The sequence below is a fragment of the Myodes glareolus genome, chromosome 5 (genome assembly GCF_982192425.1).
Source record: "Myodes glareolus chromosome 5, mMyoGla1.1, whole genome shotgun sequence".
Taxonomy (NCBI): Eukaryota; Metazoa; Chordata; class Mammalia; order Rodentia; family Cricetidae; genus Myodes; species Myodes glareolus.
Window position 1 is genome coordinate 106,069,699 of NC_142030.1, and position 22,616 is coordinate 106,092,314.

Consider the following 22,616-nt stretch of genomic DNA (forward strand, 5'->3'; position numbering starts at 1 on the left):
CATTGCAACTTGAAGCAACCACTCATCGTCCCCTGTGAGATTCAGGAATCAAATGCAGGCCATCAGGTGTCCTAAGCATCGCCTAACAGGCTCTAACTATCATCCTGAGCCAGCACGCAATCATCTGAGAAGGAAGCATCAATTGAGGGACTGCCTAAGTTAGACTGGTCGGTGGGAATGCTGGTGTGGAATTGTCTTGATTGTTGATTGATGCAGAAGGGCCCAGCCCACTATATTAGCACCAGAGCAGGGGTGCCTGGACTGTCCTAGAAAGCTAGTTAAGCATGAACCTGAGAGAAAGCCATCATTCCTGCTGTACTTCACTGGTTGTGAGTAAATTTCCTGGGTAGGTAGAGTTGTGAGAACAGTGTTGCAAGCCTGCCATTTACTTCCCGGCTTGACCTCCCGCAGTGATGGGACGTGATCTGGAATGAGCCAAATAGATCCTCTCCTTTGCTACTGCTTGTGGTCAATGGAAGGGAAAACACTGCACCAGCTCTTTAACTCTCACTTAACACTTTCAAATCTACTCACACACTGCTTCTCAGTCCTACTGAGGCCAAGGAAGAACCTAAGCCCGTGGAGCCTGCCACCTGATGGGCACCATGGCCCCAGGAGGCAAGGAGAGCTGCAGGAGGCGACCTAGCAAGTGCGGCAGGAAATCACAGCATGGCACAGAGAATCAGCCCTAGTCAGAACAGAGGATACAGGCAGAGGGCAGGCCCCAGTCCTTCATTTGTTAAGTGGAGCACCAAAGATAGTGTAAACCAGGTTTCTACGAACCACGCTCTTCAGTGTTTTAGGTGTCAAAACCTAGTTCACATTTCCAAGAAAAAAAAATCTTAAATATACGTCTTTCTTCTCTAACCAATCACCAATGTCTCTTTTCTGTGACCTGATAAACTAACTTCCTGCACAGACACATCTTTCCTGTTCTTCTGGAGACATCAAACGGGACCAGGCCTTCTGTTCTTGTCAGACACTTACAGGGCTCCCACATTCTCTAGTCTGTACCTGAGGTTTCACACTGAAAGGTAAAGGACTCTGCAGTGGGATCACGCTCTGGACATGAGTGATCCCCAAGGCCCACTGTGTGGAAAGGTGAGGAGCCGGGGGTGTGGCTGACGGGCGGTGGGCCCTTTAAGGCCTTCGATCCGTGAGGAGGCAATTCTGAGAGGGTTGTTATGAGAGCCAGGGCTGACTCCACCCAGGCCTCTCTCTGCTGGTCTGACAGGAGCTGCCTGCTGTCCCATGGCCGTCTACCCGACACCATGAAGCACTATGGTCAAGGTGTGATTCTTGAGCCTGCTCCATATACTCTGTACTTTGGGGCTCCAGAGTTATGAGCCGAATGGATCTTTTCACTTTAAAACCCTAGCTGCCCCAGGCTGTCACTGCTGTAACACAGAGCTAACTGGTATAGGTTCCAGGTATTTGAAAAATAAAATCTAAAGACTTTCTAACTTGATCTCAAAAAAAAAAGATTTAGTTATTTATTTTTCTTGTGTGCCTGTGTATGTGCTGTGCATGTGTCACATTTGTAGGTTCCTGCGGAACACAGAAGAGGGTGTTATATATGCTAGAGCTGGGGTTACAGGCAGTTATGAGCACCCCAATATGAGTGCTGGGAACAAAACTCCAGTCTTCTGTAAGAACAGCAAGAGCTCCAAACCACAAAGCCATTTCTCGAGTCACTACCCTGCCTTCAACAGCAGCACAGACACACTGACCTGCACTACGGGCACATCATCAAAGGCTTTAATAAAATCCTCTTCATCCACAGCACCAGCACCTTCTTTTGCAGCTGTTAAAACAAAGATAGTATGAACTCAACATGGTAAAAACATACTACAGAACTGCACATATACACAACTGAAACTGTATTCTGGAACATTTAAAGTACATAAAAACAGATTGATTTCATTTATGTGTATGAGCTTATGTGTAGTTGTGTGCACTGTGCGTGGGTGCGCACAGAGGCCAGAGAGCACTGGAGCCTCTGAGCTGCTCACAAGCAGTTGTGGACCACCTGATGTGAGCGCCAGATGCCAACTCTGCTCCTCTGCAAGAGCAGCCAAGACACTCACAGCTGAGCCATCTCTCTGGTCCCTCACATCTTTATTTAGCTATCAGTTCAAGTTTCTCCCACAAAGCTGAGTTAAAATGCCTCGTAGCTGGGAGGTGGTGGTGCACATCTTTAATCCCAACAATCAGGAGGCAAAGCCAGGAGGATCTCTGTGAGTTTGAGGCCAGCCTGGTCTACAGAGTGAGTTCCAGGATAGTTAGGGCTGTTACACAGAGAAACCCTGCCTCAAAAAACCGAGGGGGAAAAAAATCCTTGTACACTTAAAACAAAGGCAAATCTGGCCACATGGGGCTTGCTTCCAGGAGGACTGGTGAGGAAAATGTATTTGGATCACGTTGAGAATGTCTGACCTCTCTGTGCTGGCACAGGAAGAAATGACAGCTTCCAGATGCCAGGCATGGGAGTGAACCCCATACATGACAACTTTGTTTTGTTTTATTCCTTGTGCTCATCCTTGAAGTCCCAGCAGTGACATATATAGATTAGCATGTCTGCTCTCTTATCAGACATGTGACTTGCTTTTAGGGCCCTGCTGGACCCGCTAGAGAAAATAGGACAACAAACAGACAGCCCAGGTGGCGGTAGATGTGCTCACACGACAGGCAGCGATGCAGGGCCGAGGGCTCCTCGCGCTTTGCCGTGGTAGAACAGTGAGAGTGTGGGAGGAGCTGTGGCCTCTGAGCCCACAGAAGTCACAGACCAGGACGAAAGCACTCGGGGTCACGGTGCTAAACAAAGGATGAGGGCACAGCTGAGGGCAAGACAGACCCAGGGGAGACTTTGGCAGGGAGGGGGGCTGTGGGTGACAGGTGGGCAGGAAAGCAGCAACCAGATCACGTAGGAACTGTCTTCTCCTTGTTTATGGAGCTGGCATTACTCAAGGGAAGACCAAGAATAGAAAAATGCATTAGGGGAAAGCAGAAGGGCAGGGGAGATGGCTTAGCAGACAGAGGAACTTGCCACCGAGGCTGACAATCTGAATTGCTCCCTGAAATCCACATCACAGAAGCAAAGAACTGACGCCCCAAAGTTGTCCTCTGACCTCTGCAATCATGCCAAGGTATACAGATGTGTGTATGCACATACGTGTTCATACACACACACACACACACACACACACACACACACACACACACACACGGTCTTGATACATGCTTCAGGGGAGGTGAATGAGACATGACAATATTCCCCTTCACAATAGCTGAAGAGATGGCTCAGAGGTCAAGAGCGTTTACTGCTCTTGCAGAGAACCCAGACTGGTTTACAATCATCTGTAACTCTAGTTCCAGTGGACCTTATGCTGCAGGAACAAGATATGCACACAGTGACATGCATACATGCAAGCAAACATTCATGCACATAAAACAAAAGTAAAGAAATCTCTTAAAATAGTGAATTTTATGTTAAATAAATTCAACAGTAAAAACAACTAGCTTTCACTGAGCCTACTCTGGCTTTCACAGCTGCGGGATTCTAGCCACCTCCCCACCCTCAACCCCAAGACATAGCCATCAGTGAACATGGTTTTAAAGCAAGAGACACAATGTTTTAGAGGCAATAAGAAAAAGGCATGTAAATTTAAAAACGCGACAGTAAAAAAGGTATAAGACAAGGAGTTATTGGGGAGGAGAGTTCCAGGGACTGAACTCTGTGGTCACTTTTCCCTGCTGAGCCATCTCGCTGGCCCTCCGACTGTTTATTTACAAACACGCACGCTGATCTTCACAAGGGAAATTGCTACCTGTATGAACATATCATATTCTCACAGCTTTCAATCTGGCTTCTGGTCTTAACAAACAGATTTGGTAACATGCCCTATGGCTTGGGGTATGTTCTCGATCTTCATCTTAGGGCTAGGCTTTCCTCTGGACTGTCTAGTGGCTGGACTCACTAGAATGTGGTGAGCCCACCTGGCATCTCAACTGCATTGCCAGCTCATCAGCATCAACAGAGAAGTACCAGGCCAATCAAAGACTGCAAGCAAGAATGTGCATGCGGGGCGAGTTCATGCCTAGGGGGCCTGGTGGGCAAGTTCTATGACCAAAGATCCCAGAACACAGCACAGGGTGTCACACACGATGTGGTCTTACCTGAAGACTTAGATCCAAGACTGGAGGACACAAGCCGACGGGTTGTCCCCATGCTAACATTCCTCCGGGAACTAGACGGGGCCTTGGATGAGGAGGAGCTGGCAGAAGAAGGCCTGTTTCCATCCACAGAATCCTCATCATCAAAGTTTTTATCTAAAACAGAAGCACAGAAGCCACAATTTAAAAACTATGTTTTCACTGGGTGGCGATGGTGGTGCACGCCTTTAACCCCAGCACTCGAGAGGCACAGGCAGGTGGAGCTCTGTGAATTCGAGGTCAGCCTGGTCTACAAAGCAAGTTCCAGGATAGTCAGGGCTGTTATACTGAGAAACCCTGTCTCAAAAAACCAAAAAAATCAAAACAAAATTCTATGTTTTCACCTATACATAGAACAATCAATAACAATCTTTTAAACAATCTTAAAAAGACAGGTTTGCATGACTGACTGGTATGTAAGGTCCTGGGAAAGCCTAGAATGCAACCACGAAGATGGTGTTTACCTTCCGGGAGCTAGCATGCTTGCCCACTCCAATCCCTTCTCTACACATTGTTTTTCCATTTGTAGGTTTTATTATGTGTGTTTGTGTGTGCACGCGCGCGCGCGCGCACACACACACACACTCATGCATGCACATGCACAAATGCGGGCACACAGTGCATATGAGGACAGTCTCAAGTGTCTGCTCACCTCCCACCTTGTTTGACAGAGATGCTCTTCAGCGTTTTTCCACTGCTGTCCCATGAACCCCGGGACCTCCCTGCCTCTGGCTCCCGTCTCCTCACAGGAGTGCTGGGATTACAGAGATTTGTGCTATTTGTCCAGCTTTTACGTGGGTTCTGGGGATTTGAACTCAAGTTCTCATACTTGAACCCCAAGTGCTTGATGCATTGAGACATCTCCCTAACCCCATTTTCCAGCCTCCCCCCACCACACAAACACAGGGCCTTGCTCTGTAGCCCAGGCTGGCCTCAAATTCATGATCCTGAAAGTCAGGATTACTGGTGTGTACCATCATGCCTTGGAGCACACGCATTTTTAAAAGAAGTATAGCTGGACAATACACCTCCTTAAAATACTAATTTATTTCATTTTTTTTCTTGTGACAAGGTATTTTTCACAAAGCTATTTTTAATGGCTGTAAAGTATTGTGGGTGGAAATGTCTCACTAAGACAGCCACTGTCAGGTAGTCTCACCATTAGAGACAGGGCTGTAAACTGGCCAGATGACTCGGTGGGTAGAGCCACCTGCCACCATGCCCAATGACCTGAATTGGATCCCCAATATCCATATGTTGAAGGGACAGAACTAACACACACAAATTGTCCTCTGACCTCCACAGAAGCACCATGGCACCTATACTCATGAATATGAGCGTGCACGCACACACACACATGCGTGTGTACACACACAAATTAAGTAAATAAGCAAAAAATGCAAAAACAGAGAAGGAAATATGACTGGAACAAACACCTTCCAATAACTAGTTTTTTTGTTGGAATTTTAACCAATTTTACGAAACCCCACAAGCAACATTACTGGGTCAAACAGCATGAAAGTGCTTGCTGACACTACTGCGTTTATCCTCTGAGAGCCACGGACGTGCTCATTTGCTGGAAAGTCAGGGAAGGGCCTATTCTGCCCCACCTCTATGGACGCTGATTACCATTCACAACATGCCAGTTAGATGGAGGAAAAGCACGCTTTCTAGGCTGTGTCTCCTTTAATGAAGCTGAGTATTTTTTCATTACATTACTCATGTTTAAACCTTCAAACCAGCAAGGCTTATTACTGCCTCTGCTGCATTCAAAATTAAAAAGAAAACCTATCTGTGGTTCTCAAAATTCAATCTATACTCATTTTAGATATGTTTTATTATTATTATTGTATGTGGGTGGCCATGCATGTGCCATGGTGCACATGTGGTCAGAGGACAACTTTTGGAAAATAGTTCTCTGTTTCATTGTGGGCTGGGGGATGAATTCAAGGTGTCAGGCTTAGAGCAAGCACTTTTATACTGAACTGCCTCGCCAGCCCCATTTATAAACATTTTAATTATACAAATTAAAGTTTGTGAGCCAAATTCCAAGGGCTTGTGCGTCATTCAGGATGCTAACATGAACTTGGAGAGAATAAGAATGAAAAGGAAGACTAACATCAGTCAGCTAACAATGACTGCCGAGACAGAAGACAGAGTAACATATGGCAGAGGACTGGCAAGGGCTCAGCAGGTAGACACTGGCTGCCAGGCCTAACAGTCTGAGTCAATCATGGAACACACACAGAACTGGTCATCACAAGTTGTCTTCTAACCTTCACATGTGTTCCACAGCACTGCCTGTGTGCATGGGTGTGTACACACACACACACCAAAAAAAAATATTAAACACAATGGGTAGCACCTAATAAAAATTGATCTTTCACCATAAATACATGCACATACATGCACTCACTCCAACGCCTCCTACACACAAATTAAAAGAAGACCATGCCCAATTAAATTCCTTTACACTTACATGCACACACACATTTATTTAGGAAGGTTATAAAATAGTAGGTTTTCATATGGGTTTTTCAGACATTCTTACAGTTGGTTATCCCTTTTCCAAGTTATGTGGGCTAATTCCCCTGGAACTGATGGTCAGAGGTGTCCCACAGACCCCCAAAACAATACAGACTATAGTCATTCTCTTGACTGTCTGCAAGAACTTGATGGTAAACCCTCTCACTGCAGACACCACAGACAATAGCCACAGGGCACGGAGATATCACTTTGTACTGACAGGAAGCTTCCTCCCTGGTGGCTAGTACTGGAAAGTGCCGTGTGGGCTGCTGGGGTTGGCAGGGAGTCAGAAAGAGTCTTACTGGGCTATGAACCAAGTGACTACAATAATGATCAGCATGGCAGGATAGCCCATGGGTACAACAGTGGCATGAATGTTATGGAGTAACCAAGTACTTTCTAACTAGATATCAGGCCTGCTCCACAGGAGGCGATGCATGCCTGGTACTGCAAATCTGCCCAAGAACTGATGGCTGGGCGCTAGCTCACAGGCCTCAGCGGGTGAACCTACAGCTATTGTTTTGTTAAATGAATCTGTATCAATCTGTTGTCTAAATTCTTATCTTTCTACTAATGGATTAGTGCAGTTCTCAGACCTCAACAAAGAAATTTCTTTGAGCAGTGGGTGGTGGTTAACACAGAAATGCACAACTCACCAAAGCACAGAGACTAAATGACTGGAGAGTGCCCAGCCACAAATGGGACATTTAAATCATACCCTCCCCAAGACCGAGGCACCATCATGGACGGGGCAGAAAGATCCCAGAACTGAGATTAGACTGGAGCAAAGCGGCATCTACTGCAAGTAACAGGTCACTGCACAAGACCCACACAAGATCAAGCCAGCCAGCACTCCAGCATGGAGTCCCCACTGCAACTGAGGAGCTGGCTTCTGCGGGGAGGGAACCAGTTCTCCGGAGGAGAGGCTCCAGTGGATGGCCCACCACCACAAGTATACTGGCAGCAGAAACTGGAGTTGGTGGGTTATTAAATTAAATTTAAAAAAACCACAAAGTTGGGGGAGCAGAGAGATGGCAATGCGCCTGGGAGGGTTTAACGAGGAGCTGGGGTGAATATGATCTAAGTATAGTGTATGAATTTCTAAGTGAATAAAATATTAATTTTTCCAAAGGAGAAGGAGGAGGAGGGAGGGAAAGAGGGAGTGAGTTCGGACAATCAGAAAGGAGCCCAGTTTCAGTAAACTGGAAAATTCTCATCTGTAGAAAGGATCATTCCTTAAAAGGCAAATGGGCCATTTACGTAAGTGACTGGTGATAGAGAGGCTCCAGAGCTATCCCAGATACAGAGAGGCAGTCCTGGGTTCTTGACATATTTCAGTATTGCTCAACTAAATCACAATGCACACTGCTACCTGTCAGCAACTGTTTTGTTTTTGTTTTACAAGATAGGATCTCACTATGTAGCTCTGGCTGTCCTGGAACTCACTGTATAGACCAGGCTGGCCTGGAACTCAGAGATCTGGCAGCCTCTGCCCCTGCCTCCTGAGTGCTGGGATTAAAGGCCTCCTCCACTACATCTTGAATGCCCAGTTTCTTCAGGGTGTCAGCAGACTGCTTTTGGAGTAAACGTGTGGAAAGGAGTATTTCTAACTGTGCAAGCTTTGCTATCACAGTAGGTTAAGGTTTTCACACAGTGTATGCAGCCCACAGAAAATGGTCTTCCAGAAATATACATTCTCCTGACCCGAAGAAAGAATCCACTCTATCTTCAGCCACCAGTGGGAACACACGACTTTCCCACAGCTACTCCCGCTGTCTTGATCTCAGGATAGGAACCAGGAGTAAGCTAACTGAAACCTTCAGTCTCCAGCCACCTTCAATTCTTCAAAGTCGCTTGAGCCTCATCTCTCCTTCCACAGCACTAGGACAAGACATTCCAAAGGCTTGTGAGGTTTCCACTGAAAGGCAGTGAAGCTCTCGCCTAACCCTCAGTAACCCGCTCCTGGCAAGTCCGTTCAGATGAACCTGAGGTCAAACTGAAAGATCTGCTGGTGGGAAACAGCAGCAGATCAGTGTGCCTCATGGAAGCATGGAGAGAAGATGAGTCTAAAAAAACAGAGAGGATCTTGGGGAAAAAGAAAAGGCCAGAGTACGCAGTCATCCGTGAACTTAGAGCCAAACTAGCAGAATGAGAGCTACCAGTACAGCACAGCCTCCTGAGAACTGGATCTTAACCAGGAAGTATGGTGACACCAAGTTCCACACAAATGTTGTGCAGCAAAAATAATGAACAAGGGTCAGCAAGATGTCTTAGCAGTTCAGGGTGGTTGCTGAGCAAGCCCTGAGTTTGATCCCAGGAACCCATACAAAGGAGGAATCAGTTTCAGAAAGCTGTCCTCTGACTTCACACACACACACACACACACACACAATCAATCAACTCGTAAAAGAACAGTCAGAAAGACCATCCTGTTCCTAGAGGTGTGTGACAGTGACTAGAGGTGAGGAGAGATGTCAGTCTGACACAGAAATCAAGTCTGGCTGACGAAGTCAGAACTGTAAACTCTGAGTTCTTCTGGAGAGCTTCAACATTCTCATTCAGAAGAACCAAAACATCGAAATGTGTGTTCGATGTTCATCTTCGAACCAGGACCTAAATGAAGTGGTCCTGTCCCCTCTTTGGGCAGGCTTTGATGGGGGAAGCCCACAGAAGGAAATATCTGGCTCTCTGAAGCTGATCTGTACCAGTGGCAGGATCCCAGCAGCCTTCTCCTCGCCTTCCTTGAGACAGGAAGAAACAGCAGGGTAGCCTAGTAACTAGAGCACACTCAGCACTCCTGAGGCAGAGGAAGCCCAGAGATGGGCTGCTCGTCCACACGTGCCACAGCACCCCTTCTTTCTTCATGTTACACAGATCAAGCCCTCCCAAAGTCTGCTCTTGCACAACTTAAATCACATACTCTATCTAGCACGTTCCCAGTGCATCCTGGGAAACAGGAGGCTGCTGCTAGCTTCTAATTGCCACAGACATCATGTAGTAACATATATACATGCAAACAAAACACTACTACTACACATAAGGGAGAAGTACACTTGTCTGCTTGCAAGGCTCATCCCGTGCATGGCTGCACCATGCCAATCCCTGCCCTGCCCTGACAGTGCTCGGGTACCTCACCTAACCAGTTATTCACCTCCTCTCAGGTCCGCCCCATCTCTGGACAGAAGCCAGTCCTGGCCGAGAGGCAAGGCTCCATCCCACCCATCATGACAACTAATTCTAGACCCTCTCCTGGACTTGAAGCTGAGCAGAAGCCAATCTGGAGATCGTGCGCCTAAGAGCAATGCAAAGGAAAGAGAAACCGAAAGGGGAGAGGAAAGTCCCAATGCCTGGCTCGAGTTCCAGGAATGAGAGCAACACCTACCCTCGACTTCCCTGCCTGCACAGGCCACTCAGAAGGGGATGGTGTCACCTGTAACTCAACAAATCTGTTCTATATGTGATCTCATGCCAATCACACAGGACACCTGGACAGAAACTGTCGCTATTCTTCAAGTACAGCTACTTAGACTCATCTGTGATGCTGGAAGTACAGGAAGCATTTTGTGTTGACAAAAATGTCAACACAGGTAAAGAATGTTTCTTAAAAGTACTCTTAAAACCAGGCAGAGTGGTGAGTGTCTTTAATTAATCCCACTAGTTGAGAGACAGGCAGGTAGAGGCAGGCAAATCTTTCTAAGTTCGAGATAGGCTTGCTCTACATAGCCGAGACCATGTCCCACACTAGCCAGGCAGTGGTGGCACATGCCTTTAATCCCAGCACTTGGGAGGCAGATGCAGACGGATCTCTGTGAGTTCAAGGCCAGCCTGGGTTACAGAGTGAGTTCCAGGACAGCCAGGGCAGCCAGGGCAGAGAAACCCAGTCTCGAAAAACCAAAAAAAGAAAAAGCAAAAAAAGGAAGCGAGAAAAGGAGAAAGGGAGGGAGGGAGAGAGGGAGAGGGAGACGGAGGGAGGGTGGGAGGGAGGGAGAGAGAGAGAGAGAGAGAGAGAGAGAGAGAGAGAGAGAGAGAGAACATGAACACTATGAGAAATGGGAAAGCACACTCACACAGTCTTCCCAAGAATTGGCTCCAGTGGGAGAGGATCTATGTATACCCTGTACCAAAGCTCTGGAGTACCCTCAATGATGACTCTCTCATGGACACAGGAAAGAATCACGTTTTTGTAAGGAAAAGAAAAGAATCTAAATTAAAATACATTTTAACCACAGAGCATCCATTTTTAAAGGGTCAATGTGATTTGATCTCAGAGAAATCGCTTTGTTTTTGTTGTGATGACACTGGGTGGACTCAGAGCACCAACCTGGCCCACTTGTCATCGCGGGATGCCAGCAGCATGCCCAGGGCATCTTTCTTTCCCCACCTCTCCCGCATTTCTTCCTGTGTGTGACTGTACTACGTAACTCTAGCAGGGCTGAACAAGGGAAGGAATAACAGCTCCCTGCAGCATTCAGCAGCCAGTATGGGATCACACATGTGGCAATGCCTTGCCGACGTCACGTCCAGTGTGACATATGCACACACAGAAGAGGCAAATAAAGTCTGGAAGCACCTCTGTGCCCTCCTCCAGGCCCTGTGGTGTGACTCATTCCTTTAGCTGGATCTAGCGCTGAAGAACTGGAGCATGAGATGCTTTTAAATGTGTGCACATCCTGCTTAAGTCAGGAACACTCTAGACTGGTGTTAAACACCTACACAGAAAAAATCCCAAGGACAATGTCTGAGCAAATGTAAGGACAAGAACTCTCTCTCACAGGATAGTCAACAAAGCAGTCAGCTGCCCTCACAGGAGCACAGGTACAGAAACCTTATAGTTCTGGGGCTGTTCTCACCGTGGGCAGAGAGAGCAGAGGATGAAGGCAAAACTCCCAAGTAACAAACACCAACTGGTGATGCTGAGGCCACCGCTCAACATACATGGAAGCCAATATAGCGGCACTAGACTAGCAAAAAGACTAATGGATGGCGAGAAAGGCAGCCTGCACCAATCTCCCTGACTAGCCAGTTAAGAGGCATCTGTAAGGCTCTGGGAGATAGCAGGCATGATGTGTGTCTCAACTCGACACACGTGTGCTGTGTGTGCTGCAGCCGTGGGCTGTGATCTCATGGTCAGCATTCCTCGGTCTATATTCTGTCCAAGTAACTCTGTCCTGAATCTAAGGTCCTACTGTCCTAAGGTTTTAGTTCCATATTGTTCTGGGCCATTCTTGAGTTAATTTTTAAAATTTTAAAAAACATGTAGTTAATTGGTATGTGTCTGTGTACACGTGTGCGTATGTACGTGCACATGCATGCATACACATATGGACAGATGCAGGGGAAGGTTAGAGAACAACTTGAGGAAGCTGGTTCTCTCCTTTGTCCTGTGCATCCCAGAGATCAAACTCATGGGGTCTGGCAGCCTGCTCCATTACCTGCTGAACTATTCTCATCAACTTAGATCAAAGTTAAAGGTCAGAGCTAAGACACTATTCCCTTACTCCTCAGTTCTCTTGCCCCTCAGCCATACAAATGGAGCCCATTTAGCTGGAAAGAGAGTGTGATAGAAATGAAGTACCAGGCAGTGCAAGCTCTCTCCCTTCAAACATGCGAGCTCTCCACCTCCAGACACCAAGCCTGTTAGGGACAAAAATTGTTCCTCACACATCTGGGAGACCAGCTTAGCCACCTGCACAGGGACACAGAAAGGGAGTGCAAAACCATTCACACCAATCTTGCACTCCCTAGATATGAACCTTCAGCTACTTTAAGCCCCTCCCAGGGAAACACGACCATTAGTATAAGCTTACAATCACACATAGTTCAAAATGCGCACAGGGAAGAACAAGGAGACTTAGCCAAAGCTGTAAAAGAAAAAAAGACTCCACCCTCTTTTTTTAGGGGTGTGTGTGCGCGTTTGTGTGTTTGTGTGTGTGTGTGTGTGTGTGTGTGTGTGTACGCACACATGTGTGGGCAAGGACATGCCACAGAACCTGTGTGGAGGTCAAAGCACAACTTCATTGAGTCGGTTTATGTTAGGTCCATGGGTGGAACTAAGTAGCCAGACTTGTGCAGCAAAGCCTTCACTCACTGAACTGTCTTTTCTATCTTGAATTTTGTGCTGTGAGATATAGCCCAGGACAGCCTTGAACTCAGCATGCAGTCAAGAATGACTTTCAATTCCTGAGTCCTGCCTCCATCTAGAGGATCTAGATGTTTCTCTAATAAATTGCTCTGTGTGAGTGTGTAAGAGTTTAGGTTTGTTTTATTTACTCACCAATTAATGAGTCTGTGTCTTCACAACAATGTTCATTCAAATCTGAGGAACTCCAAGTCTAAGTATTTGAAAAGTTGTACATTACAAGTGATGGTTCTCGGTGGTCAGAGAACACATGTGCTCACAGCAAGTGTCCTCGCACCTCATATCAGCTTGGAGTACTCTGGCAGGTAGCTGGATTCACGCTGCTGCAATCATTTACATAATTACAGAGCAAACAGTAACAGACCAAGATTAACTTGCTTCGCACTGCAAAAAATTGGCTTTCTAAAATTCTTTTGATTGCATCCAGGTACCAGAGCAAGCCAAACTGGGTTTCTTGTTGTCTTTTATTTAAAGAATTGTCCAGAGATCCTGATGCATGGAGCAAGCATAGGCCACACAACTACAGGCTAAAACCAGGAAGTGAGCAAAGGGAAGTTTAAGGGAAGCCAAGTAGGGGAGACTGAGAGCATATGTATGGGGGGTGCGATTGCCCTACACCCAGTAAAGGAGATTCTGTAAGAGTTTTGTGAATTACAGTTAACAATTTACTGAAATGGCTTATGGGATACCTGTCCTCACACAGGATCATTTGTTTATTACCTGGCCTAAATAAACCAAGTAACGGTCCACATTCCACACCTCCACCATCCTGGCCAGACACCGGCACACTCGTCACTGCATTCGGCATTTGGCTTTCCACAGCATCCCACAGCTTCTAAGCCAATTCTAATTCTCCAAAGAATAACTCATTGTCCAACTATGACAGAGGACAGTGTGCAAGAAAGTTCACACCCATCTATAAAGCACCCCAGCTTCCCTCTAAAGCCAGAGGCAACGCGTGGCTGTACTTCCAGTACCGCTGGGGCTACACAGTACTAGGCTAATAAACTGGAATCAAACAAAACCAAATTTCCTTCTATCCCTCCTACAGAAGTCAGCTTTGTTTCATGCAGAAAGCACACCTCAGACCCTCTGTCCAGAAGAGAAGCATGTTCCACTGTTAGAGGCTAATGTTCTAGCTGGTAACACACCTTTTGAAGGCAATGAGCAAGGGTAAGAGATGCAAGGAAAAACAGTGGTGAGCTGGGCAGAGAACCTAGTAAGACTGGAATAGATTCTCTCTTATCACCTCCACGCTAATGAACAAAGCAAAAGAACAGTCAGGGTAACTTAGGCAAGGAGTGAGAAGACAGTTGCTACTGATGCGGAAAGCTCCTTTCTTCCTTTGTATGCTCATTTAAACCCCATGAGGATCTGTTACATTTTCAGGCATTTTGGTAGGTCCTGGCTATACGGTGTGAGCAAACCATACTAGCTGCACAAACGGAGCTTTGCTTCGTGCATGCTAGCTGAGTGCTCTACTATCAAAGCTGTATTCCAGATCCTTCTCACACCCTCTAGCTGACAAAACCACCACATTTCAAACATCGGAATCTACCCTGATGACCTTATCTTCAAATAATCACATCTCCAAAACTGGACCTCCAAACAATAAAGTTTTATGGTAGCTTGAATGAGAATGTCCCCTGTAGGCTCATGTATTTGAATACTTGGTCCCTAGTTGGTGGAACTGTTTGAGAAGAATCAAAAAGTGTGGCATAGGCTTTGAGGTTCTCAAGACACATGCAATTCTCAGGACAAGTAAGTGATCACAATCTCTCTTGTGATCTCTTTCCTCTCCTTTTTCTCTCTCTTTCCTCTCTCTCTCCCCTCGTGGTTGTAGATCAATCAAGATGTGAGCTCTCAGCTGTTCCTTTGTTCTACCACCATGGACTCTGGCCCTTTGAAACCAGAAGACAAATTAAATGCTTTTTTTTTTAATAAACTGCCTTGGTCAAGGTGTTTTTAATCACAAAAATAGAAAAGCAACCAAAATAATTGCACCCTCTATCACTCAGACCTTCAGACTACAGTAGTTGCTGTTGAATGGGCTCTAGGGATTCAAATTCTGATCCACACGCGTGTGCAGCAAGCACCTGACCCACTGAGCTGTTTCTCCAACCTGGCAGTGCATCTTTAAAGGAGCATGGGACCTATAGTTTTAATAATTCATGGAAAGGAGGGAGAGTGCACATAGCATAATAAGACAAAAGCAGAGTTTTATATGGATGATGAAAAACTCAAATATAAAATGAAGTTTTAAACAATAAAAACATCAACACCTAAGACAATCTGTAAGATGCCATATTAACAAGAACCACTCACTGCATATTCTTTCGCTGGTTAAAATATTCATCCTCTTTTATAACATAGTACTTATTTTACCTTTGTCCTTGACCTGAAGGATTACTATACCAGGCACTATCAGAGCCCATCAGATAGTACAAAGCCATCAGATGTACATACAGTCTTCGGGAATGCCACTCTAATTATCAGTGTGGCCATATTGACCTAATTCTTCATGACAGCCCCTAGGCAGGCAAAAGGACAACAGAGCTGGAAAGCTCAGAGCCAAATTTGGAAATGGCTTCCTAACAAAATGTCAATGGTACTTAGCAGTGATTATGCCAGGAGCTACTTCCTCTTTGTGCAAATAAGCTTTCAGATTCCCCATCTAGGCTTCAATAACCTCAGTCCTCAGGTACCCTTAGGAGTAGCGAAGAACCACACTTCTCTATGAAAAGAGAAAGAGAAATATAATGGCAATTAAGATAAAGAACAACAGTCTAATAAATATCTCAATCTTCTCACAGCAGCCCCATCTCTACTCCAAAACACAGACTACCTGAATCAAGACAAATTCTACGGTGGAACTCCAAAGTCATCATCAGCCATGATCAACCCAACCTCCAGGCTCCTGACTCACTTGGCCCCACTTACCCAAGCCAAAACATGGCTCTTAGCTCTTCAGATTCCTTCCCTCTCTCCCCACAACCTGATTTACCCACCCAAATACACACTGGCAGCGGGCAAAGCTATTTAGAATTCTCTCACTACCCTCCAATCTCCAGTTCAACCAAGGCCCCATAGGTCAGGCCTTTCTTGTCTTACGTGGGCATCTTAGGAGTTCCTATCATTGAAAATGACCCTCCCAGCTTCCATGATGCTAGTTTTAGCCTTACAAAGTAAATGGCAATGTATGCTTCAAATAAAGAAAACATTTAAAATATATATATAAGTATACCATCAAAAACCCAGATCAAGTTGTTTGCAAAAATAAAATCAATTCATGGAGTTAATACAATGTGGGTAAATAGATATTATGGGAAGACAAACCAAATCAAAAGCTTCTTCCCAACCTTACTTTCCAGTGCTTACATACTTAATATAAACTTTGGGGAAAGTATTGTTATTTGCAGAGTTACTAAAAGCCGGAGCTGCTGCACATACCACACCAGTTTCATTACAACAGCACCTATAGTAACACAGCAGACTTCCTTCAACCAAAGTGCCAGGCCTGGTGCAGTCTCATCATCGAGCGGCCAAATCCGCTCGGCATCCCTTAGTTCTCAGACAAGATCTTATTTGCACAAGACTACCACTGGGGTACACAGCCACAGTCTGTCTATCCTGTTCTAGGTTTTCACAGTGTCTTGGTCTTTGTGAATTTTCAGAAGACCTTAACTATTCTGAGGATCAAGGGTTAGCTAGTTATGGTTAAGACACTTCAATGTGCTTTTTCTAGTGGTTTCTGGGTTGAAAGAGGAGGATCACAGAGGTAGAAGGTCATGTTTATCATCTGTTAGTGTTATTGTGGTGGCCATAAAACAAACAAAAACCACAGCAGAAAACACAGAGGAAAGCTGTATCTTACCTACCAATATCAGTCCACGGGGCAAAGCTCACATCCCAGGAGCCAGGAACCTGAGAGCAAATGTCTACACTAGTGTAACTCTGTCCTTTTGCTTTTAATTCCATCTGGACCCCCAGGCTACGGGGTGGTGCCCCACATTCAGGGCACATCTTGCTTCCTTACTCTTCTCTGAACCTTCCTTACATACACACCTACATACATGCTCTACTGATCTCCTAAGCCTTTCTAGACACTCAGATGCACATACACATCCAACCAGTCAGAACAGAGTCCAGGCATTGAATCGTATGAGAATTCTGAGGATTTGTGAGAAAACGCCAAGAAAACAAGACAAGAATCTTGTAACTTTAGTTTCTGTGAAACACAGAATTGATTTTAGAATGTGTCTCCCTCCGTGTTCCTCACAGGGGTAGCGGATAGGAGTGAGTACCTCAGCTGTTGTTCATGTGCCTCTGTGAGAAAACATGTCTGTGCCATGTGTGGCTTGTCCTGGTGATTGTGTACTACGCTCAGGCGATTCTTCCTAACCCTCAGAGCATAAATGGTCTGATGCTCTGAATAAAGTTGGCTATTGCAGGAGACTTCAGTCAGCCTCATTGCTAGGCCCTGCTCTTCGGTACACCAGAGCGCTAAACAAACCCCACTGCCTCCCAGCCCACTCCACACCACACTCTGCAGAGGAGGCCACTGCAAGCCACCCACACTCAAGAGTTCTGTCACAGTCTAATAAACCTTCTTTTGAAGCTTAAAGTACCCCACTGTGAGCCACAGGGAGGCCTACTAGCCTCCCATACAGCCTCACTGCTACACTCCTTTGTTTTCTGAGTGCTATCATGTTTCTTGGCTCAGCATATCCCTGGCTGCCTCTACATGCTCCCTGCTTCGCTCTAAAAGCCACCTCCTCCCCAGCGAGACTTGTGGCGTATGAGACAAGATCTGGCAATGAGATAGTAGACTCTTTTCAGGCCCTCCTCCTCTTCCTCTTCTTCTTGTTTTATTTCAATTTTTTGAGACAGGTCTTTCTATGTAGCCCTGGCTCCTGGAACTTGCTTTGCAGACCAGGCTGGCCTTGAACTCACAGAGATCCAATTACCTCTGCCTCCTGAGTGTTAGGATAAAAGGCCTGCACCACTATGCCCAGCTGGTTAGAGGTTTTCTTGTGCATCTGATTCTGCTTCTTGGAATCTTAAAAGAGATTTCTGTATCTACAGAAAATATCAACCATCATTAAATATCATTTTAAAACCAAGGCTTAGGGGATAGGGGGATATCTCAGCAGTTTAGAGCACTTGTTCTAATAAAACACTGAGTTCAGGTCCCAGCACACAATCATTGTTAACTTCAGCTCCACGGTGTGCAAACTTACACAGATACACTCGTGCATATACACACATACACTACATACACACATTAAAAAAATTACAGGTCCTGAAAACCAAGGTCTAACTTTCACCTCCTGTTGGCTCCTGTGCACCTGTAGCACACAGGATGGCATCTAGTATCAGGTGATGCCACCATGCCACACCACCTGCATGCATTACTACATCTACTTTCCGCAGCAGCCTGGGACTTACAATCTCCAGTCTACAGTGGGTAGGAAACTGAGGCTGACAGAAAGGCCACCTGCCCACGTCACATCCTGTTCCTGTAGAGGATACTCTACACATTATTTATTCTAACCCCAAAGTCCCTTCCCTACTTACAATAAAGCTACCAGTACCTGAAGGACTGGCAATATATTTTAAAGATGATTTACATTAGTTTACATGAAACTGAGAAAAATAGGAAAACTGAGGCTGGGGCTCAATGGTTAAGAGCACTTGCTACTCCTTAATCGGGTGACCCAACACCCACAGATCACAACTGCCTCTAACTCCAGCTCCAATAGGCTCAACACCCTCTTCTGGACTGGGCAGGCACAAGCACCCATACATGCATACACACACACACACATACACACACACACAATTTGGAATAAAATACTTTTTTTGAAGATAAATAAAACTGGTACAATTCTCACAAAGCTAAATTTGTTTCACTTAAAGGCCTATCTTCTTTTCTGAAATGGTGTCTTTGCTTCCTGTTGATGCCCATGCCCCTTGTTTTATGAAACGGTTATGACAGATAAACTGCACTTGATCAAATTCAAGTGGCCTCTCTGTATCCATCTCCCTCACCCACACAGTCTTGGTGGCTTTGGTGTCCATACCATAGTAATGGCATTCAATAAAGGGGTCGGCCTCTGTGCATGGTACACAGAGCCCTGGCCTCCTCTCCACTGCCACTAAAACCAAACTCATGAGCCCATATTACAGCTTCCTTTGCCAGAATCCTGCACCATGCCCAAACTTTCTTAGTACCACATCTGCGGGGCACCCGTCAGAGATGGGTACAATGCCTTGAACTTGCTATCCTCCTGCCTCAGGTTCCCAGGTACTAATACTTCAAGCAGGGGATACCACATCTGACTCCAATGCCTGTCTTAATGTCTCTTTCCGTGTGTCTGTTATTTTGAATTTTTCTCTACAGCAGTTACTAAACACAGCAGTTTCAGAACCACAGAAGTTAAGGTAACTCCAGCTTCAATAACAGCAGTGAAGAAGGCGGCAGAGGGCATGCAGACAGCCGGGTAACTGACCCGAAACAGCAGAGCGCACCATTCTCCTGTGTCCGGAAACTAACCCAATTCCTTGAAACCTGAAACCTCAGGCCTACTCTTCAGGGTACCTCATGACGATAACAAAACAGAAACAATAAACAACAGAGTTCGGGGATGTGCTCTGAGAACGGCAAACACTGAATGCACATACAGCTGGCCTGTACAGACTGTCAGCCTCCCTTTATATCAGCCACAGACTGACAGAGACTCAGATAGAGTGTCTCAGGTCCCTGTTTCCTACCACACAGGCAGTTTACGCTGCATCCCAACAGCTGCAGCTGACTTGGAAGGAGCTCCCAAGCAGATGTGTGGTCTTCGTGCTCCTCCCAGGCCTTCAACACAGACCTCTGACTTCCAGGTCATTTTGTCCTGGTTTTTAGAAAATAGTCCTCAAATACAACAACTCAAGTCATGCTACTATCACTGACATGTTTGCAAAGTCTCAAATGAAAGACTCTTTGGAGCATGAATTATTCAATGTTCTCACCCAGGTACTGATTTCCTAAACGGTCAGTAACCCTGACAACAGGCAATTATGAGATAAGGAAAAAAATACCATCTCCATACACAGCAAATTACCAACATGAAAATATAAGCATAGCTATGACATCTTCCAATAGGACTACTTTCACCCAAAATACAACTTCTGCTCAGTTTCAGCCGAACCAGGCTTACTTTAAGGAGATCTCAGGCCAAGATGGCTCTTCCTGCCAAGCCTGACGGGAGGAATCAAACCCAGGACCCATGTAATGAAAGAGCACAAGTCCTGCAGGTCATCTCCTGACCTCCACATGCATACCCAGGCACATACAAATAAATAAATGCAAAAAAGCAATCGACATAGAGACGCATACCCTTTAGGATTCCTACAATGTTAGCATGGGGCCAAAGCCCTGGAGAGGCACCCACTTCCTCGCAGTGGAAGAGAATGAACAGTTACTGTGAGCAGTTGCTCTGAGGCGCATCAGACACAAGACATCACGTCTGCCAGGAGCACCAGCCCTAGGAAGGATGGCGAACAGGTTGCTCCTAGACCATTAGCTGTACTCAGTCGGTAAACACAGTCCCGCTTCCTGTGGGAGCTTTCCCAGACCCCTCAACACTGCCTGAGCCTGGGCAAATCCTCCACGGAAGACGTAGGATGGGCAACAGGAGTGTGTGAGCAATGCATGCTGAGTGGTCCCCTCTCCAACTTCTGTCACTTTACAGAATCTCCTCTGAGAAGGGGGAAACACCGCAACTGGAAGGCAGTAACAGCGCCTGCCGCTTGTTTTCCTTCTAGCTGCAACTGGAGAAACTCAGACATTCCCAGCCAGTAGACTTTTTCTGAAGACAGTTTAGGCTTATTAACGAATGCTTTGAGAAGGTAAAAACAGATTTATCCCCATAACCAACATCCCAAGAACATAAAAGAGCAGAGAAAAACTAAGCGTGCATCAAAGAGCCACTGGGGACACCTGGCCAACCTTTGTTTCTGTGTCCTTCTAGTCTTTAAAGGTCACCAACTTTACTACCCTGATAATCTGCAGGCTTCGGCATCTCCCCGACCTGCTGTACCCGCAGCAACAAGTTCTTTACTTTCTAGCCTCGGGTATAAGTTAACAAGGAGGTTAGAAAATGCCCTGCATCTTTTCTTGGCTTCCCAATCCATCGGCAATAATTACACTTTGCAGTATATATCAAGTGCCTACCTTTCCCAGTGGTCATGTTGCCGGTGGTCTGGTACCAGGCAGAAACGCCTTGAGTCGTCCCCACAGCAGCTAGGCATCCACAGATGCTCCTCCCACACCACAGGAGACCAGTGCTGTGACAACTGCCACCTCACTCCAAAATAAAAGCCTAGATTCTCTCCCTGGGTTTTTTCACAACAGTCTGGGAGGGGACTGTCTCTGTCTTGACTCAAGATAATAAGAGTCTTCTTTGCAGCTTGTTTGGCTTTACGATCCAACTCAACCAACTCGCTACTCCCTTAAGAAACACCCTTTCCCTATCTACCATACACCTTAAAAGCAGAGGCAATTTCAGTCCCACATGGAGACGGGGACACAGACACACGCAGCTCCTGCCGCTCACTCTACTGAAGCTGCTCAGGTATCTCTTCAGGACTTTTTGAGTGGGCTTCTCCTCAGCACAGTTCAACATTTGCCAGCCGGCTAGCACATTACCCACACGTCTGAGTGTGGAAACACTTTCCTGCGACTCTGACCTCTCCAAACCTGCGAGGTGCACAGGTTAAGAAACAGCAGGGGCAGAATGGGACCATTATCCAGCTGAGCCACCCAGGCAGCGCCACTGGGAGCTGATAGGAGGGCTGGCTGCCTAATAAAGGTCCTCCTTTAAATGGACGCTTTGTCCTCCCACACCTGGCAACACCCTCACCTAAGGTGCTCATCAGTGTTTGTTTTCAGGCTCACGGAGAGTTCTCACCTCCAACAAAGCTGAATTAGCTAACATTCTGCAAGTTACTTTCAACTGTAAAAATGTAAGGAAGGCAGTGTTTGGCAGCAGAACTACACCCCAGGTGCGTTCGTGTGTGAAACAAGTTAAGTTTTATCATTATCTGTTACTTAGTGTGTGACTTTACCTCCAGATATTTTGTCCTTTCCTTTAACTACAGATTATGGCATTTCCAGGCATTTAATCAACATGATGCTTTCCAGCTCCCCTCATCAACATGTTAGCTTTTCTTAGGAAACAACACCACGTGAATTTTCTAACCAAATGGCCTCATGTCAATCAAATATAATTTAAGACTGTTAAGTGGCTGTAGACAAAGGACACTGCTTAGTCCATAATTAATGCTCTTTCACGCTGAGAGTCAAATTTCCTATAACTATAGCACATCTGCTTGATTAAAAAGAAAAAAAAAACTTACACAGAAAATAATTTGCTTTTTGAAAACCATAGAAGGGAAAACTGTAATTTGTTCTTCAAGGAGTTTGCTAATTATATGGAGACAGAGAAAAGAAAAAGAAACATCTATACAACAACATATTTTTAACGCCCATATTTTTGCCAGACAAAGCTGAAAGCCCTTAGGTAGCCTAGCAACAAAGAGGAATCCTATACAGACGAAGCATTCTACTTCAGACGGCAAGTCCGTTTTACATTGTTCCTTGGCTATTTCTCTACTGCTAATTTCAGTCACAATCATGTCACACTCACAAAGAATGAAGCCCACTGGCTTAAAAGGATACAATTTTAAG

At 45.8% G+C, this 22,616-nt stretch overlaps 1 protein-coding gene across 16 annotated transcripts in view; it reads right to left on the reverse strand.

Annotated features, from left to right (window-relative positions):
• The window catches only part of Clasp1 (cytoplasmic linker associated protein 1), a 217,653-nt gene that overhangs the window by 94,481 nt on the left and 100,556 nt on the right, over nucleotides 1-22,616 (reverse strand). For all 16 annotated transcript variants that reach the window (XM_087906617.1, XM_087906616.1, XM_048443840.3 and 13 more), the window contains exons 9-10: nucleotides 4,177-4,329; nucleotides 1,731-1,804 (exon numbers count right to left, since the gene is read on the reverse strand). In XM_087906617.1, the coding sequence (XP_087762743.1) occupies nucleotides 1,731-1,804; nucleotides 4,177-4,329 (227 nt within the window). The remainder of the gene's footprint in view (nucleotides 1-1,730; nucleotides 1,805-4,176; nucleotides 4,330-22,616) is intronic.